At 46.3% G+C, this 22784-nt stretch overlaps 1 protein-coding gene across 1 annotated transcript in view; it reads left to right on the top strand.

Annotated features, from left to right (window-relative positions):
• Positions 1-17754, top strand: part of LOC119456616 (uncharacterized) — a 30397-nt gene extending 12643 nt beyond the window's left edge. The window contains exons 2-3 of the mRNA XM_049668985.1: positions 12998-13316; positions 17714-17754. Of these exons, the coding sequence (XP_049524942.1) occupies positions 12998-13316; positions 17714-17754 (360 nt within the window). The remainder of the gene's footprint in view (positions 1-12997; positions 13317-17713) is intronic.
• Positions 17755-22784: the final 5030 nt, after the last annotated feature.

The raw sequence follows: 22784 nt of genomic DNA, 5'->3' as shown, positions 1-22784 counted from the left end.
TTTGTGGAAGTCACATTGACAGAGCTTGAAAACATAATTAGATTATTACCGGCGTCAGCACCAGGCCCAGATGGAATTACAACACGAATGCTAAAAGTTTTGTTTGATTATGCGCCTCAAGACCTATTAAATATAGTAAATTTTTCTCTAAAAATTCCTGGGTTCCAAGAGAGTGGAGGGTAGCTAAAATTATTCCACTGTTGAAGAAAAAAGCAGCTGGACTTAACCTAGACAACATAAGGCCAATTTCTCTTACTTCCAATGTCGTAAAATTAATAGAAAGGATTATTCATGGGCGCATAACACATTCTATGCAGGACGATACAATTCTCAGTCCTTGTCAGATTGGATTTCGTCCCGGGCACTCGATATGGTGCGCTCATGTCGATCTAGAGAGCCGCATTAAACTAGCTCGTCGCAAACGAGAGTATGCAGCTTTGGTGACGCTAGATGTGGCGAAAGCATACGACACTGTCGAATACCTAATTCTATTCAATAAACTGAAGTCTACGAATTTACCGAAGTATATTACCGCATGAATATATGAATTTATGAGAGATAGAGAGTTTTATTGTTATCAACACGGCATTTCGACGTCTAAATACAAGCAAACAAGAGGTGTACCACAGGGTGCCGTTCTTTCACCCATTTTGTTTAACGTTTTGCTAAGCACAATTCCTTTGTCCAGGGAAGTGAACGTTTATGTTTATGCGGACGATATTGCATTTTTTACATCTGCAACTAATGTACACTCACTGCACCAGTCGTTGCAGAGTTACCTAGGAAGGCTTGAGACATGGCTAGATGAGTTATGTATGTCCTTAAATGTTAATAAAAGTGCTGTGCTAGTGTTCCCGTTAACTGCACCAGTGCATATATCCCTCCAATATCACCAGGAAACCATTCCTCAAGTTGACTCAGTGAAATACCTTGGTGTCATATACGATGAAAAGCTTGTCTGGCGCACTCACATTGAACATATCGCAACAAAGGCAGAACGTGCCGTAGCTATGCTCCACCGGCTCAGTCACCGCTGCTCTGGACTACGCAGGGATACTTTAATGATGATATATAAAATGTATATTCGGCCCATATTAGAATTCGGTTGCGTGTTATTTTCCGGTGGTCCCGCCTATAAAATTAAACCTCTGATACTATTAGAAAGAAAATCTCTACGATTATGTCTTGGGTTACCTAGATTTGTTGCCAACACTGTGTTATATCAGGAAGCTAATATACCCACTCTAGATTGCAGATTCCGCATGCTTACGGTTCAGACTTTTTTAAAAATTTATGAATTTTCAAGGAGGCGTGCTCAATACATATTTTTCACTGAACCGTCTGAGTTTTTTAATGTATCGTGGTCGCGATTACACAATCCCCAGATAATATTTGTGCATGCACAGTTACAACAATTGAATGTGTCATTACGTGAAGTTTGCCATTCGAATAATGCCTTAACAGACCTCAAAATTGAATTCGAGGACATATTTCCAAATCATGCTAAACTATTGCCTAGCCGACATTTAAACAATATATTAGAAGATCAGCTAAACCAGCTAGCTACTGACAACATAATAGCTACCGACGCTTCCGTGTGCAATGAGAAGGCAGGAGTGGGGATCTTCTCTGAATCTCTTCAATGGTCTTACTCTCTTCGCCTTCCCGACTTCACACCCATTTTTCAGGCAGAACTAATAGCGATTATATTAGCCCTACGTAAAATTCCCCAAAACGATTCATTAGCGGTTATTGTCACTGACTCACTGTCTGTATGCACAGCACTTACAGCCTCGTCAAATTCAAAAATTTTGCGAACATTTTGTTCAATGGTTCCTTCGTACTTGCGGCAAGTATACTTGCTTTGGGTACCGGGACATCGCGGTTTGCACTTGAATGAAATGGCTGATTGACTTGCACGAGCATCACTTAATGGGCCTGTCCATATCTGTTTTGCCGACTTCAGCTTATGTCACCGCGGCTAGGTACAGAAATTTCTCTATATCGCAAAATTCCGCAAAATCTATTTTAACATCGTCTTCTGATTTCCATCATCTTTGCTTCTCATGGAATAAAAATTGGTGTACATCAAGGCAATTGGAAGTCTCCATTACAAAATTGAGATGCCGTATACCGCCACTAAATTTTTACTTACACAGGTCTGGTCTCGCGATATCCCCTTTATGTTCTTTTTGCAATGAATTCGAATCCATTGAGCATTTTTTTCTTTCGTGCCGCCGATTTTTAAGAGAAAGAAAAATCTTAGAAATTGCATTTCGAAATCTTGGCTTATTATTAACCTCACCAACCATTCTCTCCTTTGGGGCGACTTCACTGGGACACAGTCACAGGGATGCTTTTCTTGCAGTTTACAATTTCATTAGAGATACAAAAAGATTACCTTGCTGAATTTCTAGAATTAGGAATTATTCCTATTACTTCACTTCTTTGTGACAAAATTCCTTTATCTCAAAATTAAGATTAAATCTCAAATTAAGATTAAGTTTTTGTAAAATTCGAGAAATAAACATAATTGAAACCGCCTGCTTCTTGGCCAATCCCCCGTAGTGGGTATGCGCCAGAGTTTGGGAAACAAGACAAGACAAGACTGCGTGCTGTTGCTGGTCAGCTATCTTGGCCAAATTCACTCTGCTTGTGTATATATATTGTAAATACAGTCTGTTTATACTCCCAACATCCCCGTAACATATTGGTGGATGTGCTGGGCACCACGGCTGGGAACGGAGCTCCACAGTGGATGTCGCATCACCGTCCCCACCATGACTGACGGTGAGCACGCAGGATCAACGTCGTTGCCGCCTCCAACGTCAACGTCACCGTCGCCAGCTACGTCGCTGTCTCCGTCGGTTGTGGTTGTGCAATCCCAGGATCCAGGAACTTTCTGTGGGACCGATGGCGCCGACGTTGAAGAGTGGCTGGCTATGTACGAACGCGTGAGCGGAGTCAACAGATGGGACCCTACGCTTTTGCTAGCTAGAGTGTTGTTGTACCTAAGAGGCACGGCAAAGGTGTGGTACGAAAACCACGAAGAAGAGCTGACCAGCTGGACACGATGCAAAGAGAAGTTAAAAGAGTTGTTTGGCCAACCAGCTGGCCGTAAAATTGTCGCAAAGCAGGAACTGTCCTCCCGGGCCCAATCCCCTACGGAGTCCTATGTCTCGTATATCCAGGACGTGCTGGCACTTTGTCGTAAAGCCAATCACGACAAGACAGAAGCTGAGAAGGTCGGGCACGCGCTGAAGGGAATTGCTGACGACGCCTTTAATCTGCTCATGTGCGAAAGCTGTTCTACAGTTGATGCTATCATCAAAGAGTGCCGACAATTCGAGCAGGCCAAAAGCCGACGCATCCTGCAGCCATTCGCCAGACTTCCCAATACTGCCGCAACGTCGACGTGTGAAGATCAGCCCACACAGCAGCATGCGTTGCCATCAGAGGACGTGGTGCTAATCGTTCGACGCGAACTGGAAGCGATGACGCCCGCAGCTTTCTGTTCGCGTAGCCCTAACGCTACCCCTCTTTCAGTTCCCTTAGTACAAGCCATCGTTCGCCAGGAGCTTGAAAACATTGGTTTACATTCTGTCTGTGCTGTCGCCAACGCCAGAGTCAACGAACGCCCTTCTACTGTGCTTGCTCCACCGCGATGCTTCTCTCCGCGTTATCGCAACCCGACTGAGTGAAGAATTGCGAACGACCAGCCGATATGTGTCCCAGATATCACGCAGCACGATTTAAAAAAAGAGCAACGGCGTTACGTGAAGCAAACTTAGTGCGTATTGTTCCCAGTACAGTGTAGTAGCCGCCAGTAATTTTTTCGTTACTGATAATTAATTAAATAATTGTAATGAATGATCTAACTCGAGAAGTACTGTCCTAATTATCAAAGTGCCAATGAGGCGTTTGTAGGCAACCACGTGGGGCATCTAACTGCGGTATTTTCAGCGCCGTACTAATTGCGTACTCACTTTTTCCGAGTGATAAAGAAATCCCGCGAAATATTAAAAAAATACCCCGTGAAGACGCTCCCACCCGCATCATAAAGGAGCGCCCTCAAGTAAGCTGATTGAAAGCAACGGCTTTTGCCTGTCGCACCGCCCAAGAGACAACGCGTCACCTGGACAATGGTATGGAAGGATCCGCAACAGCAAGTTTCGCGGCATAGCAGCGATTTCTTCCTGTCAATTATACGTCACGCTTCTTATCCGTCTCTCATGACTGAGTGAGCCACTTAATAAAAATGGTCCTTGATAACGCGGTCGGAGCCATACTCTGATCACGGACGAAGCGCAATAAGCAATGAAATAGACATAGAATATTTCAAAATACCAGCTCTGCTCGCACCGCATCGAAGGAGTGCATGCGCAGCTATACTTCGCGCCAGAAGCTTGCTTCGGACCAAAGCCAAGTTAAAGTGAGGGCGTTATTTTTCATGAGTACATGCTTCCAAAATGGGTTCATCGCAAAAATAAAAGTAAAATAAACACTCGGAAGTGACCCGGCCACGTGTAGAGAAAATACAAACCCTATGCGTTCAATTAGGTAATGTTCCACTGCCTAATGTTCCGATTTGGCAATCGGGACGTGAGCGAAAAACAAAGGAAAAAGTCAGATTTCAGGGTTGCTTTATTATCGGTGCATTCGTAAGCGCCGTTGAACACTAACTACCGCTTATAGGACGTGTTCGAATAGATCCCCTTCTGCAGACACGCAGTACTAAGCCCGGTTTATCACATCTTCAGTAGCTTTTTTGATGACCGAGGGTGGGATTCTGCTGCAGACATCCGTTATTCTTGCCTTGAGCTCATCTGACGTCTTCGTCTCGGTCACGTAAACACGATCGTTTACGTAGCCCCACAGAAAGAAATCGAGTGAAAAGAGATCAGGTGACCTAGCCAGCCAATGGACAGGCCCGGGCCTTCCAATCCATTGTGGGTGAAAAGTCGCATTCAGCCAGTTTCGTGCTCAGCTGCTGCTGTGTGATGGCGCGCCATCTTGCTGATACCACAGAAGTGGAAGACGTGACAGCGGGACTTCGCTGCAAAACCCATCCACCGTCCCTTCAAGGATTTAGTTCACGTAACGCTGTCCTGTCAGTGTCTGATGGAAGAATATGGGACCAATTATACCACCGTCGTAAACTCTACACAACACATTGAACACATTGGTGCCGAGTGCGCTTTACCCAGTGTGGATAGTAGTCACTCCAATAGTGTGCGTTATGCAGATTTACCTGGCCATTTCTGCAAAAATTGGCTTCATCTGTCCAGATGACGTTGCTAAGAAAGTTCGGTGATTCATCGAATTTTGTGAGGATCCAATTCGAAAAATCTAGACGAATCTGCAAGTCCTTCGCTTCCAAGCATTGGTACAGGTTAATGTGGTGCGGGCGAAAGGCCGAATGGCCGAGTCATTTAAAATCCTCCAAACTGACGACTTGGAAATTGGTACCTGGGCGGCCCCGTCTCGCACGCTAGCTTGAGGGTTTGAGGCCATAAATGCCAGAACATCCGCGCAAGAAGAATGGGAACCGAGGGGCTCGATTTTATTAGTCATAACCACATAAAGCCAACAGACAACGAAGGCAAGGAAAGCATCGGGGAAATTAAGTGTAGTTGAAATTGGAATGTAGAAAATAATGAAGAAAAGGGAAATGAAAGTGGACGAAAAGATAACTTAGATGTTCCACATCCGCCCACCATGGTTCTGAGTGGCGCTGGCTAACACTCCTAGGGCTAGATCTAGTAAACATAAATACCCAAGTTAGTGGACGAATTGATGGCCGTCGCTGTAGCACAATTGGTAGTGCAACGCACGCGTAATGCGGAGGTTGCGGGTTCGGCTCCCGCCGGCGACAAGTTATCTTTTCGTCCACATTCATTTCCCCTTTCTTCATTATTTTCTACATTCCAATTTCAGCTACACTTAATTTCCCCGATGCTTTCCTTGCCTTCGTTGTCTGTTGGCTTTATGTGGTTAGAACATCCGCGCGTATGTTAGGACTCAAAGATGAAGTCCTCTGCCGCTGTTTTTTGAAGCTGCCGGTTTCTCGCAGGTTTTCATAATTTCTGATGATTGTTGATGCGTTGAGTCTACCGCCACACTTCCATGACCGATAAATATTTGCGGCCTTTCTTGTGTTGCCATTTGCAGCTCCCAAAGCAAGCATCATGTTCGCCTTCTGCTCATTAAAATAAGACATGGCGACTCGGGCGATACAAAACACACCTTTAAACCTTTGCGCGGATTTCATCAATCAGCTTCTGCGGTGACAGGTTCTGCGCAGAAAAAAAAAATCGACTCATGCACACTATCTACGCTAAGACAACAGCTATCGCAGCTCGTTTCCAACTAGCACCAAACGCGATGTGCTCCTTCGGTCGGGGTAAAGCACAAACTCGGTCACGATTTCTTCTTTCTTTCGTTTATTTCATTCTGGCTAACTCAGAGGGAGCTTGTTCGAGGGCGCTGCTTTATTATGCGGGTTGGAGTGTCGTCACGTGGTATTTTTATATTTCGCGGGGTTTCTTTATCACTTGGAAAAAATGAGTACGCAATTAGTACGGCGCTGAAAATACCGTAGTTAGATGCCCCACGTGGTTGCTCACAAACGCCTCACTGACACTTCGATAATTAGGACAGCACTTCTCGAGTAAGATAATTAATTACAATTAATTTGTTAAATATCAGTAACGAAAAAATTACTGGCGGCTACTACACTGTACTGGAAACAATACGCACTAGGTTTGCTTCGCGTAACGCCGTTGCTATTATTTTCAAATCGTGCTGCGCGATAGCTGGGACACCCTGTATATATATAAAGAGCGCTTACAATACAAATGTTTAAATGAAAAATTGCGGTGGAACTCGTCTCGCGACGACTGCCGGCGGTATGCGAACATCAATCGAGCAAAGAAGACCGTATTCCTGAATTCACGTTTATTTAACACGTGCAGTGGTAAATCTGAGACTTCCGTTGCTTCGGCCTGTATGCCCCATACTCCGATATCGTTCCTCTTCGCTATGGCGCTCGCTTGCCAAGGTCGCCCATCGGCACGGAGGCATGACGACCACTGTATGACTCCGACGCAGGAATGATGCAATGGCAAAGAAGGAAGTGATATCGATGGAACGACAAAGGCGTGTAACGACTACGGCACGACGACAATGAGAGGTCGATCTTTAAATGATGACGATGGTATAGCGACGACAACGCGACCACGACGACATGGGGGCAATGAGATGACGACGACTGTATGAGGACGATACGATGACGATGATAAAACGAAAATGTGACTGCGTGACGAGGACTGTGTGAAGACATGATGACGACGGCATGGAGAGAGTGGGACGACAAAGCTGGACTGACGGCGATGCAACAAACCGGGACGACGTCATAACCACGAGTCCATACCTTGTGGCCCAAGCTATTAGACAACTGGGCCCACTGGGTCAAGTTGTCAGACAAAAATTGTTTACCAGAAGTACTATTTTACAAAAAAAAAAAGAGGGCCATACAATAAGTCCGTCAGAGGGACTTTTTCTTATACGTCAGAAGACGTATATATACAGAGGGGAAAAAAAGGCATATTCACTCCTGCAATAGCATAAAAGTGCAAGCAGTTATAACACTGAAAATGAATGATTCAAATAATATAAGATACAATAATCAAAAAATAAAAAAACAATTAATATACAACATAATCTATGAACAAATGCATTAGTAAACACTTGTTTGCTTCAAGCCGACTTTGACAAATTTTCCAAAAGTAAGGAAGCATGCAAGCCTGACGAAGTGAACAAACAAAAAGCTGCCGCATTTCTATGAAAAGCAACGAACAGTCTGTTGCATCGGAGGCACTGCTCAAAAGCACGCGCCATGCCGCCACGTGTCCGATGGCCCTGAACTTGCGTGCGTCATCGTTCGAGACATATGTTTCCGGTTGCTCTGAAATTACTGTACTCGGCTTGCTCATCCATTCCGAGTTTTACACCGTTCGTGCATGCGGGCTATCCTAACCTGACGCGTGAGTTGGTCGCGATGTTTCGAATAAAAATGCATAATAGTATGTGAAAAACAAACGAGAAGTGTTGATAGATCCGTTTTCAGTCGCAGTTCCAACAATTCGCAAGTAGGTCCGGGTAGCCAAAACATTACACGATGCATAAATACCACTTTGATAATCTGTGGCTTATGTGAGCCTGTTCTCAAATGACTAAGTTAATTGTAGTCAAAATCAGAATCAATTCTTATTGCAAATAAGTACATTTAGGTAAGAAATATATACAGAAGGGGGTCTCATAGTCAAAGACAGTAAGACGGGACCTCCTGTTAATACTTACATATAGGAAAAATAAAAAACTATTATTACTGCAGACAGCAAATGAGTGTTTACATGATGAAAATACGAGCGTAAAAACATTTTAAAAAGCAATAAAACATAAGTATGAAAGAGGAGGAGGAGGAATAAACTTTATTTATAGAAATGAGCTGACGGTGAAATCGTCCGAGGTGGGCGGCGTCCCTATAGGCCCACGCCTCATCCTAGGATATGAAAGAAAATATTCAATAACGACAAATAAAAAATACGTAAAATATGTATACCAAATCAAGTTTACATATGTTGCACGAAAGCACGCAGCTCGAATTTATATGAAATATGACAGAACATAGAAACAAACAGCAATATAGAAACAAACTGCAGACAGCCGCTCGAGGGAATCCTTATGAGCTGCCCGAAAAAACGCTACGTCACTCAACAAAGGCGATGACCTCAGCGAAGGGTTTCCTTTAATCTACGTCTTTACTTATTTTGTGCAAAGCATGTGTATTTTACCCGCCCTGGTCGCCCAGTAGCTATGACGTTGCCCTGCTGAGCTCGAGGTCGCGGGTTCGACTGTGGCGGCCGCATTACTGTTGAGGCGGACTGCAAAAACGTTAGTGGGCCGTGCATTAGGTGCACGTTAAAGAACCCCATGAGGTCTAAATTAATCCGCAGCACCTCACTACGGCGTGGCTTATAATCAGACCGTGGTTTGGCACGTAATACCCCAGAGCTTAGTTAATCTTTTCGTATATGTATCTTATGTTATAGTTGTTTTAGCACGTCGTGCGAACGTCCATACAGAGAGCTGGAAGAATGGAAAGTATCTACGATACTGCAAGAGCAACCGAGAAACAGCAAACTGTCTCAACGAATAAATTTCGCTGTCGCCTTTGAGAGATGTATACATATATAATGAGCAACACGAGAGCAAGGTGAAAGCATGGAGCCAACGTTTCAACAAGTGGACTTTACTTTTTCAGGGCAAGTGCCTTGCACTTGCGAGTGCCTTCAAGGCAAGTGCCTTGAAAATACTAGTCCACTTGTCGAAACGTTGGCCCCTGCTTTCACCTAGTTCTCGCGTTGCTCGCCGTCTTAAATTTCCATCTCCCGCATTCCCCGCGTTTCCCCTGTGTGCATATATAGTATGTTGAAACTAGAAATTAGGTCAGTGAGATCGAGACATACATGTACAGTGCTGATACGTTCACAGTTGTATGTTACTAGGAACAAACAACAATGTATCGCTTATGAACTGAAAGAAGTCGTAGCGCACGACTGGGCTCGAGCCGGCAAGGCTGCTCTCTTCACCAGTCGGCATTCACAAACGTCGGGGAGGAAAAAAGGCACTCGTGCCCGAGGTGACGCTCGATTCAAGTGGCAGCGAGAACCAAGGGTGCCGGCGTGCCACAACCCGTCCGCTCCGCCGTGCAGTCGTCGCCGAAGAAAGGCGACAACCTTGTGAAACGTACCGACCGCGTGCTCTCTCTCTCTCTCTCCTCCCCGTCCCTCTCCGCCGTTTCCATGCCTCTCCCCTGTGCATGCCTTAGACCCCCCCTCTCTCTAGCCACTCTATTCCGATCCTTGGCATCCCCCGCCTTCTTTGTTGCCCCATCAAGGCTCCGGGCCCGGCACTTCAAAGAACGCAGACAACGCGCACTGGACTCCGAATGAAGCACCGCGGTTGACAGCGCCGTTGTAGTACCTCGGTATAAACAAAGCGGCCGCGTATATGCGCTCGCTATAACGCCGACGAACCGGAGCAACGTCAGAGTGTTCCACCATACGCACGTCGGAGAAGAAAGAAGCAGCGTACGCACTCGTCGGCTCAAGTGGGGAGAAGCTCAGACATGACCGCAGCTGTGGACGAGGCCCTGTACAGGTAACTGCGCAGAAGGCGGCACGTGCCACGGGAGAGGAGAAAATGGCACCACACTGCACACTCAAACTCTTCCCGAGGGCCGGGTGTAAATTATGCGCCAGTACAATGCCACATTTCTGCCTTTTTCTTTCTCAAGGTAGAAGTAAAATACGAGCGCCTGGCAGCCCCTTCTCTCTGCAGCGTTAGTTCAGACAAATGTCTATATTTTTCCTGCAATTTTTTTTTTCATTGGGCGTTCTTGCATGGCGTTTTTGTTGAGCGGTCTTTTTTGATCATGTTTTCCATCCATGCGTGCGAAAGTCAAACACAGGTGCGCCAACTGTCGCAGCACGCGCTTGGGCTCGCCATTCCGTGTGGGCTTTTTCCATCGACTTTGCTCTCCGTATCGCTTTTACGTGGCAAAATGAGCATCGACGAGAATACCCGCGAGAATTGGCCCTTCGAGAGCATTCTTGCACCGTGCGGAAGTTCGCTCGTTACCTTGCGCTGCTGGCGAAACCGCGTACAAGCACGCGCACGCCAACTCACGCTAGAAGCATATAAACGCGCGTGAGCACGCGCGTGTACACAGCACGCACGCATGAAAAACAGGCGCTCGTGTGCGCATACATACGAAGCACGCACACAATGCACTTGGAACATTGCCAGGCATTCCGATCAGATTTTATCTCACTTTATCAGACTTACCATTTTGACATGTGCTCTCGAAATTTATTGACCACAAACCTGCTAGTACCAAAAAAAAATTAAGAGAGAAAGAAAGTAAGTAAGAGGAAGTATAAGCTACAAAAACAAACGTAGGGCAGGGCACCTGGCACCTCTTCATATTTTTTGCTTTTTCACCGTTCCGAGAAAGTGAGAAACCTGTGTTGTGTTGACTGCGTCGTTGTTCCGCAATTCATGTGCCGGAGCCTTGCTCCTCAATAACGTCCTGTGCGCAAACAGCACCAACATGTTTGTTTTATAAAGTGATACAATACCACTGAAAGCGATACCTCGGAGTTTCTCTCAAGATGTCGGTGATCTTTTCAGTGATCATGGTGATGCAACGAGATTGTCATGCGCGATGCGTAATGAGATTATGTGTATACCCTAAGACTTTCGCTGCCTTTGTTCGGCACAGCCGCTCACAACGCATGTTCGCTGACTTGTTCGACAAGGTGACAACGGTTTAGTCCTCCTCTCCGAAGCGTATCTTTTTTTTTTTTTCTTTTTATTACTCCCTGCCCCAGCAGCTCTGCTTACTCTGCGGTTCGGTAAAAAACCCAATTTCGGTCAAAGCTGCAGATTCCAGCGGCACACGAAGTCCTCAGAAATGGATCGTTACAAAATAAATGCGGCTGTATTTTGTAAAGATCCCTTTTCTTGTTTCTTTTTTAAAGCTTTGCACGCTTCCTCATCGACACTCACCCCGTCGCCCCACCGCTGTCGCTAGAATCGGTCACTCAACGCGACTAATGATAAGAATATAAGAGTGGAACATGAAGTGGATCGGTATAATATGCGGCGTATTGCAGACCATCGAAACAGCGATCGACGCAGTCTCCACTGAGCGGCGGCTATACCACTGCGCGTGAACCGACATGCGCCGATGACTCAACGGTGAGCCCCGTAACGCGATCGCGAGCTAGGACGCAGTGATCGCGTCTGTGCTACATTTTATAGTTAACAGACAACGTTTTTGAAGCTTCAACGACTCACCCGGCGCGGGAGATTCTACTTCCGGCTACCGTTCGGTGCGGACGCGGAAAGTCTTGCTTCTCAGGGGCGGTTACAGCGGCCCAGCAGGGTCGCGGAAACAGGTTGAGTGATACAACGCAGGAATATCAGATTATTTTACCGCAGTTGCCTTCAGGTACGACCATAACGACTACAGTTTTTTTGCACGCTGATGTAAAAGCAAGGCCCTACCGAGTCGAGCACTTCCGAGATGCTTTAGGCCGTCTGCAGCTCATGCCGGAAGTTGTGGCCCTCGGAGCCTACCAAATGAACCATGTCTGGGCGATAACATTCAAGGACGGAAAACCCGCCGTGGTTGCTCAGTGGCTATTGTGTTGGGCTGCCGAGCACGAGGTCGCGGGATCAAATCCCGGCCACGGCGGCCGCATTTCGATGGGGGCTAAATGCGAGAACACCCGAGTACCTATACATTTAGGTGCACGTTAAAGAACCCCAGGTGGTCGAAATATCCGGAGTCCCCCACTACGGCGTGCCTCATAATTAGATCATGGTTTTGGCACGTAAAACCCCATAATTATTAATTAAGGACGGAAAAGCCAAGCAGAACATTTTGTCAGCTCCAGCCTTCAGCGTTAAGGAACATCGGTGTGTTGTCATAGACTCTTGCAACCAAGACATCAGGATGAAGCTGTGCTGGCTTCTGCACACCATCCCGGACGAAGATGTGAGAACCACCCTGGCGCTTTACGGCACCATTAGCGAGATATCGAGGGAGAAGTGGCGTGTGGCAGGCTGCAATGACAAAGGTTCGCACACGCGTCTAGTGTCACTTCGCTTGAAGGCTGGCTATACCGTGGAAGATCTGCCACATCAACGACGCGACGGTGAAGACCATGCTCTTGTGCACGTGCCAGGCAGACCGCCGCTCTGCGTCCGGTGCCATGGCACCGGTCACATACGGCGCGAGTGACGAGTTCCACGCTGCGGGCTCTGTCGTCGTTACGGCCACGACGAGACCCAGTGCGCGCGTAGCTACGCCAACGTAACAGGCGCTGGTAGAAGTGACACCGTGAACGAGCACCTCATGGACCAGGCCGACGCGGAGGAAACCACCAGTGGGGGCGGGGTTCCATCAAGTTCTGGCAGCCAGCCATTAGCGGAACCGTCGTTTGAAAACGCTGGAGGAACGAACGGCAGTGAGGATGGTAAGGTCAATGACCTACAAGAAGCAACAGAAGACGAAAAAGCCTTTGGTAACACAAGTGCTCCTGCGACCGTGATGGAGACCTATGAGGTCGAGCCTAACAAGGAAGAAGATGACAAAGACGCAGGGAAAAGCGGCACTTCTGCGGTCTCGAAGAGGCCGCGTGAAGGGACTGCAGACGTTGGCAACAGCGACGAAGCCTGTGCTGGTGAGCCACTCCCAAAGACGGCAGTCGTCAGAAGAAGTCCCCTTAAAGTGCCGCCAGACAAAAGAGCGGAACCGACAGTGCCTCCGCGTTAGCGGGGCTGCTGTCCGGAATACGACTTAGGGGCTGCACCACGGACGGACAAACAGCGCTGAGTGTCGCCGACGTGTGCCGCTAAGGAAGACGCTTCGACCTCGCCTCAAACAGCGAGGCCACTTCTTGTAGGCCGGCGAGAGACTGTAAGTCTGAGTCCGGGAATTATGAATCAATCGCAGTACGGTTGGCTTGACCCATCGGTTTCAATGTTTTATAGATCAGCGTCAGCGTTTCGGATAGGTACGCTTAACGCAAGAGGGTTGACGGCAAGAAAGCGTCAAGTCCAATTAAAGCGGCTTTTAATTGAAAATGACGTTGACATCTTAGCGTGACAAGAATAAAAAATTGAGAGCGAGGAGCAGGTTGACCGCATGGCTGATAATTGTAAAGCAAACTTTAATGTCTGCGTGTGCCATGCCGTTGGAAAGTCTGGGGGATGGGTTATCTTTTTAAAAAGGTCCGTTGGTATTATTGAAGAAAGTGTCATAACTTCACAAGACGGCAGATTAGCACTTTGTGATATTTCTTTGCATGGTAAAAAATGGCGAATTATTTGCGTATACGCACCTAATACCTGCTCCGACTAGAAAATGCTTTTTTGATTACGTAGGTACTTTCTTAAAGTGTGATAGAATTGTAGTGTTATTAGGTGACTTTAACTGCGTTTGCATGCCCGAAGACACGGTTAATAACAATCCCGTTCGTGATAAAAGTGCGCTACAGCTTCGTGCTTTAACAGAAAACTGTGACCTTGTAGACGTTGGCGATGTACTTCGCGGGAATCATGTGCAGTTTACACACTTTCAGCTTCAAAGCCATGCTAGATTAGACCGTGCGTACATTTCCGGTAGTATTTTGGCATTGTGTAGCAACTACATAGTTAAACACGTTAGCTTCAGGCACCATAGTCTTGTAATGTTTCAAATAGGAAATAAAAGAAAAACAAGTGCATTTATTGGGATCTATGGAAATTAAATGAAAACCTTTTGAAAGACGAAACGCTTGTTAAACTTGTGGGTGAAAAGTGTAAAGAGGCTCTGCTTATTGATACAAATTTTAGCGTGGTGTGGGAGAATTTTAAAAGTGAAGTTAAAATGTGTGCAATTGAGAGGTCAAGCGTCATACGGTACAAAGAAAGACAAAAAGAAAACGAGCTACAAGTCACACTTGATTTCAATGCAGATAGCACGATACCCGGATTGTTTAGAAAATAAATTAAAGAAGTGAAAAGACAGATGGAATGCATTGTGCAGGAAAGATATAAAGGCGCCGTGGTAAGGGCGCGCAGCGGAACGGTTCTTGGTGGGCGAAGCCCCCACTAAGCGCGCGCTCGCTGAAGAAAAGAGGCATGCCACAAGAAATGAGATTAAATAAATACGATATCACGGCATGGTTTCGTCAGACCAGAAGGTTATCGAAATGGCTTTTCTTGAACGGTATCGAAGCTTGTTGGGCAGCGAAGTTGAAGTGCAATATCCGTTTGTAAAAGAGTTTCTGGCACTTATGCCCAAAGTGTATGAGGAAATTAAAATGGATCTTGAAAGACCCATAGCAATAAAGGAAATTCAGCAAGCGATTGATGACCTTAGTAACGGCAAGACACCTGGACCAGATGGCATCGGGGCCGCCTTTTATAAGTTTTTCAAGGCATAAATGTCAGAAATGCTTCACCGTATTATAACGGAGGCCTATGACGTTAAACAAATGCCCATATCTTTTAAGAAAAGCCATAATATACTTATACCGAAAACTGAAGACCCTGAGAGATTGCAGTCGGTGGAAAATTACAGGCCCATAAGTCTGACAAATGTGGACTATAAAGTGTATATGAAGGTCATTGCAACAAGACTTCAAACAGTAATTACCAGTATTGTTGGTGCACACCAAACGTGCGGAATAAGTGGAAGAAGGATCTTTAACAATATTCATACTACAAGAACAGTTTTAGAGTGCTGTGAAGCGTCAGGTGGCCGTATAGCCATGATTCAATTAGACTTGGAAAAAGCATTTGACAGGGTGTGTCGCAGCATACTTTTTGCAGGGCTGGCTTACGTCAATGTAGGCGCTGTAATAAGCGACGGTGTGAAAATGACATGATAATTGTTAGGCTAGACTTGTAATTAACAAGAAACTCAGAGAAGATATATATCCGTACGTTCTAGTGTCCGTCAAGGATGCCCCGCCTCAGCCTTATTGTTTGCTATTTATTTAGAGCCATTTTGTTTAAGAGTGTTGAACAATAAAAAAATAACCGGATATCAGTTTTTATCGCATGAAATAAAGGTTTTGGCCTATGCAGATGACATCGCGATTTTTCGTGAAAATAAAAAGAGCATAAAAGAGGCGGTCAGTGACGCAAGAGCTATCTGTATACTCACTGGAAGAGCCATTAGTTGGCAAAAGTGTCTAGAATTTTGGCACGGGGATTGGGATTCCAGACCAGAACAGCTTGAGGGGATCAACTTTAGCACTTCTCCGTCCAACTATCTTGGCATCCCATTAGGGTGTTTTAACGAAAATGCCGAACAGTGGACAGACCAAATGGAACACATTAAGACACAAACAACAAAATGGGGTGGATGCGACCTGTCGATATTTGCGCGCGCAACGGTTTGCAACGTGTTTCTAGTGGCGAAAATTTTTTTATATGCTACAAATGCTATGCATGGTCGCGAATGCGCGTGCAATAGATTCACAGAGTTTTCGCTATCTTTATCTGGAGATCCCCTTGGGAGCGGACCGGCAGGATAAATCTGTTTCATTCGTTTAAGAAGGGCGGGCTTGGCCTTTCGCACTTGTTCCTCAAGCAGATTGTTTCGCGATATTTTTTCTTGCGTGATCAAAGTGATGGTTTTATACGTACGGCCATGCAAGTGCGCCTGCGGGATGCGCTGCCGGAGTACATTGCATCGTCCTTTCACGCACCGCATTTTAGTTTCTTAGTGTCTTAGGCAGGATATCGGTCACCCGCTGTGCGAAATATATTGTGCGAAGGTCAAAAAAAATTTCTGGAAGTCAATCCATGTAAGTGATGCTTTCCTAGTGTTGGAGAATTCTACATTGAAACGCATCACGTGGTATGTACAATGCGCACGGCTCTATTACAGATTATGATGTCTCCATGCTTTCGGACCCTTGCGAGATTGCGCATCAGAGCAGCCTGTGGACGGTAAATTAAGACGTGTACTTAGCGGCCTCCATGTGGCGCCAACATGTCGCAACAGCGTAGGTAAAGCACCGTCCGAGGAGTTAAGCGCAACCACGGAGGAAGGAAAAACATTCACTTGCAGAAAAAAAATATATTTCTTGCCTCCGGTGTTCAACCTCACCGGGCTGCGCGTACGCGCGTGCGCAGTAGCGATAAAGCCAACTGATGCAATCGCGATGTACCACCGCGATACCGTTGCCGAAGTCATGTCGTTTGAGTATCATGCTCAAATCTTTGAAAGAAGTTCATAATGAACTCCACAAATTAGGCCAGTCCCCGCAGCATTTGCCGGCTTTTGAAAAATAAACCTGCGCATTGTCACTGCACTGTAACAATGCCCAGGCGGTGACCGGCCAGCAGACTACGCACATCAAGACACATCGACCTACGGCTACCCATCTGCAGTTTACTAGAACAAGCACGTGTGCCGGTCATGGCTTGAGGCATCGTTTTGCTCAAGTTTCGGGCGGCCGTGAACCGTGGAGATATGACTAGCCACAGCGCACCAGCAGAAAAAAAAAACGCGTTTAAATATTTGACTGCATCTTGAGGTTTATTCTCGTCATAGTAAGTGAAGCTTCACGAAACAAGGTTATGTGGTATAGCCACCGCGCGGTGCCACACAGCACTCGTGTTGACAGGTACCGCTACGTGCGACAATCAGCCGTTGATGTGCGAGCAGGCATGCGTTCTTCTGTCGACCCTTGTTCATTCTTGCACCACATCCACCCACATCCACCCACATTCACCTTCCAGCGCCCCTCGGGCGCACAGATACTGTATCCCTGCGGTAAGCAGGGCTCGTCCCATTGTTACTCACAGCAGCCGCTGTTTTCGATCCTTCCACGTGGCTGTTTTGCGTGGCATAAATGCATCGTCCACTGTCAAAAGCACGAACACTGCACAGCTGTCACTCACCTGCAAGGCGTTTATCGTACAGATTCTGAAGCACAGTGGTTTCAGTTTGTGATGGCACGTTAGCATGAATCCACCGAAAACGGCCAAAATACTCCCAGATCGTCCTTCGTCCGTGACGTGGTACGCGGTGTACCGCGTTGCATGCGGGCTATAATTTCACGCTGTTTACTTGTTCCAGTCCCACCTGGCCACAACAACAACACGGATGGCACGGTCTAGCTAATACGGCTGCATAAAACACAGAGGCTAACGCAAACCTACACACATGACGCCTTTACCACGGTACGAGACCTACGGGCAGCGCACACGCATGAGCCCACACCACCATATATCAAAACTACCATTGTGCTTCGATAACATAGCCGCTACATCGAAAAATACCACTCGTCTTCATCCACACTTTTTGTGAGTAGGGCCTCTCAGTTTTGTTCCTTCCTCCATGAGCGAAACGCATAACCTTGCTGTCGCTTTTATTGCAGACAGGGTATAGCGTTTTGCCTTCCGCTGCTGAGCATGAGCGTTGTGCCGACGCTTAATATAAGCACTCTCACCGCCGATGAGCTGCTGTGTGTATGCAATGATCTTAGAGGAACGGATAGTAAACGCCACGCTAACGTCATCTATTGACATCCTCGACCGACCGCACCGGTGCAGTTTGTCGAGGATGCCACGATGTTTCACTGGGCGCTGGCTAACGAGGACCGCCGGTCTCATCTCGTATGCACCTTCGAGGTGGGACGCCTGAAGCGCCACTGACGGCGGTCCTCAACACAAGCAGCGTTGTGAAACGCCTGGTAGCTGCCAGGGGACTGTTTCTTCAGCACCCTGGCTGAAGTAAATATCCAGCCCCCCCCTGGCTTAATAAATATTGTGTTTTTCATTTTCTATAACTAAACTGTCTTTATTTTCTGGATGACCCTCGTAAAGCTTCCTCCTCAAAAGAACTCTAGTATTTGTTCAGTTCGTATTAATTAGTTGATTGCAACTATTTTAATTGATTGTACAATGAGTGTACGCTTTTCTGTGCCACTGTCATTGAGAAGAAAAGTGTACAGTCATTGCATTCTACCGGTGCTAACATATAGGGGCAGGAACTTGGAGGTTAACAATGGAACGAAAAATGTTAGGCCTAACGTTAAGAGACAGGAAACGCAGTCGAGGACGGCAGAAAACTAGGTGGGGTGATGAAGTTATGGAAATTCGCAGGTGCAAGTTGGAATCAGTTAGCGCAAGACAGGTGTAATTGGAGATCGCATGGAGAGGCCTTCGTCCTGCAGTGGACATAAAATATTACCTGATGATGATGAGGATGATGATGACGATGATGACGCTTCCTTTAATTATTAAACGTTAAGCGTGCACTTAGGCGCACGTCGGCGATATCCACAGCGGACTTCTCCTTCTTCTCTTAATCTTTGCCTCCCCTTTTCCCTTCCCCCAGTGCAGGATAGCTAACCGGACTCAATCTTGGTTAGCCTCCCTGCCTTTCACTTACAATTTTCTCTCTCTCTCTCTCTCCTCTCTCTCTCAGTCTGCTATAGTAACGGCTAATACCGGATACCTCCGTTCGCTATAGGCTACGTCGTCAGACGCTGGAAAGCTTGAGGCCACGGTGCTTATCATAGAGTTTGCTACGAAATTTACTAGAGTGAACTCTGGCGCTGGTGTCGACGGCAACTGCAAGCAGTGCGGTTCAGCCACGGTCATAGACAAGAAGTTTGCCTAAAATTATTCCGTCTTTCTTCAAATTGCACTATGACTTCGCGAATTGATCACTTTCAACAATATAATGCGTCGTAATTACAACAGTTGTCAATGATTACGCACGTGCGCTGAGACTTATTATATTGTGGTCAGAAAACTACAATTTCTTCGAAATTTAGAAAAAGTAAATCGCATTAAATAGCGCCACAAGAACATCTCAAGTGCCAGAGCTCCCTCTAGTATAATTTTTGTAGGAAACTCTATGCCGATGGGGCGCCAACTGGGGCGTAAAAGCGCCTCTCAATCCTCCCCCCCCCCCCAAAAAAAAAAAAAAGAAAAAAAAAGCTGTCTTCCGAACAGAAATGATGCATCATATCCAATTTCATGACCACAACTCAAACGGACACCGGCCACGAAAATTTATAGCAATAACACGTTTCACGTCTTCGTTTCTCGTTTAATTGTTGTCATGTACTATTATGAGCAATATGAAAGGGAACACAGGAACGCGTAGGAAACACCCTCAGACCCAGCCATGGGTGATATGCAGCGGCCGCCGTCGGAAACGAAATGGAAAGGGGGACGCTCTTCTAGCAACTGCTCGCACTCCCGCCGTGCGTCTGCAAGTGCGGAACTTCGGATCGCCAGCAGACAGTGATAACACTGTTAGATATTGCGTCACTGACAACTTGGTGCGTCGATTCAAGTAAAGAATTGGTTTGAAATACAGGGCAATCTTGGTCTAAGAATACTATCAAGCGGTTGCGCGAAGAAAAAAAATATGAATTGGTGTAAGTCACTGCGACGATTACCGCCGTATCGGCTATCGGACGATGCCATATTATCGGCGAAAGGTCGTAAGCCGCTGCTTTGTAGAAATGCCAGTGTGGTGGGAGTGCCAACAGTTAGTGGAAGAGCGCCCTCCTTTCCGCCTTTTTTTTTTTTTTTTTTTTCACAGCGCCATGCGTGTACCGCTCCGAGTCTGTTTCGAGGCTGTTTGCCACGCGTTCCTGTATTCCCTTTCATATTGCTCATAATAGTACGTTCCCGACCAGATGGTTTTCCGTCTAACCCTTGATTTCATATCCAATTGCATCTCAACATTCTATTGAAGGCAACACATATTCAATGACAACTCAAAGGTATCTCAATCATTATTCTTGCAACGGCTCCCAGAGTCGCGATGCATCGGCGAGAGCGCGCCGTCGCCCGGCAACAATCCCGCGAGCAAACGACAGGTCGCACGGCCAGCGGGCGGTTGCTATTCTCGCCCGCTTGTTTTGCTGCCGTGGCTGGGCACGTGAATCACCCCGACTGGCGCTTCTGCCGCGCTGTGGCGACGCAACGGGACGTCAGTCGCATCTGTCGCGTGCTTGCGACGGATGGACTCGGACGGACCCTGGCTCGCGCCACGCGCGCCGATTTTCCCCAACCCCACGATGCTTTGCCAAGTCTTTTACGAAACCCTGCCATTGATAGCGCGCAAGGCTGTAAAAAAAAAGAAACAACAACCAGAGACTGCTCAGCTGTGCTATCTCGGAGGCTGAAATTCTGGCCGGTATTTTTATGATTGACGGTTCTCGTTTCGCCAACACAAGTGCGGCTCGGCGGGCGTTCCCATCTGCGGTCATTGCGCTTTTAGGAGGAACGATTCTTGTTTTTTTTTCTTGTTTTTTTTTACAGCGAAGCTGTTGATGCGACTAGAAGCGCCCAAAAGCAAAAGCACCCAACAGCAGAAGCGCCCAAAAGCAATACCGTATTTTCCGAATTATAAGTCGCGTGCATTTTTCTAAAAAAATTGCGTTGGTACGTTTTTTATACAGTGGTGTGACTTGTGTATGCTTATAATCGTGCACGCTGGTACAACCGATATGAACGTTTTTCTTTATTTTTTTTTCATGAGCACGCCACATCGCAGAAGCAATGAGAAACAATCGACGTGCCTCGAACGTCTATAAAACTTTATTCAGAGGCTGTCGACGGTGACCCAGTGACGTTGCCGCCCGAAGTATAGCTGAACGTTTTAACTGCGTCGGAGGATGGAAACCTTCGATGACTTCGAGTGAAGTGTCTTGGTTGAACTTTCCTTTTTTTTCTGCTAAAACTGGCGGCAAGCGGGAAATGCCATGCCCCGCAAAAGCGTACATAATCGCCTTTGATCCTGTTGATTGAGTTGAAATACGCGCGTTTTATACGCCGTTGCGACGTATTTACCATTTTTTTTCTGCGATACTCGCGAAAAGTGAGGAATGCGACTTTTTCTTCTTTTATATATTTTTCATTATTATTCGAGAGGATTCCGCCGCGAGGCATAAAGAATAAAGCAAAATTAAATAAAAGCTTCCAACTCTGCATCGTGGAAGATCTGCAGCAGTGTGACTTACATAGTCCTGAAAATATGGTATAGGCCTGTTTTCTAGGTTTCCCGGAGGAAAAAAAAAAAAAAGCCTAGGTTACACACGAACTTTATATTAGGAGGGAATGTGGAGAATCTTACTTGCAATATTCAGGCAAACTTCGAAATCTGTGTGTTAATTAGGGGTTATAAATAAAAAATGCTATACCTTCGTTTTGGGTCCGTTTATATATGGAGGCGTTATACGAAGTGCTTACAGAAAAAGAGACAGAAGGGGAAATCCGCTTTGCTACCCTGCACTGAGGAAGGCGGAGGTAAAGAGATATGAAAGTAGAGAGAGGGAGGGAAGGAAAGAAGGATAGCACAGACCCACAGTCAAAGCCGGTGACTATCACCGCATACTATCACCGCCCAGTAGCCACTTGTAGCACTACAAACATAGTTTCCCCGGTTCCCTGAGAGGGCAAGAAACGGCAGACATTTTATATTTAAACGTAACAGCAGGGATACTTTATGGCTGATGTGTGCGAAAGTTTCCAGTGTGTAGAATAATTATGTGCATTGAAAATGCACATTGCACATGAATGCGGTATATACCAGCGCGTCATTGGTTTTCCCCGGTCTCCTCGATGAACTATGCGAGGCACGTTGTTTATATATATTTCGTTGAATTAGGTAGCACGTTGTGAGTGACAAATGATAAGTGCTTAATCTGAGTTCGCTCATTAAAGCCTTTGTAGAGAATTAATTAATCAAGCTTTCCAGGATGTCATACTGCTGTTATTCGTAATGTTTCCGAGAGTCCTAAAGCAGATGTACAAGACACCAAGTTCAACTTCGACGAAAATGAGGTAAGGGGGGATGTTAGCTTTCACATTTCTGGGTTTATTAGAAGGTTTGCAAATAATTACTAAACCGTCGTTTCCCCCCCTATATTTATGCGTTATACGAGGTTCCTATAGCTGGTTTCCCCGGTGTATTCGGTAAACCTTAGAAGGCACCTTGTTTACCTTTGGTGAACATAAGGGGCACGATATGGGTAACGTGCATGAAAACTTCAAAGTCTGTAAGTTAATCGCGACCTTTGGAATAGATTAGGCATGCAAGCGCTCCGGAATGTTATAGGAGGCTTTTACGAGTGGCGCACAATTGATCCCGCTGTCCTGGTATCAATAGACAAAAGCCTAAC

The sequence above is a fragment of the Dermacentor silvarum genome, chromosome 6 (assembly GCF_013339745.2).
Source record: "Dermacentor silvarum isolate Dsil-2018 chromosome 6, BIME_Dsil_1.4, whole genome shotgun sequence".
Classification (NCBI taxonomy): Eukaryota; Metazoa; Arthropoda; class Arachnida; order Ixodida; family Ixodidae; genus Dermacentor; species Dermacentor silvarum.
The sequence above is the reverse complement of the archived record's forward strand: the minus strand, read 5'-3'. Positions and strand labels throughout refer to the sequence as shown.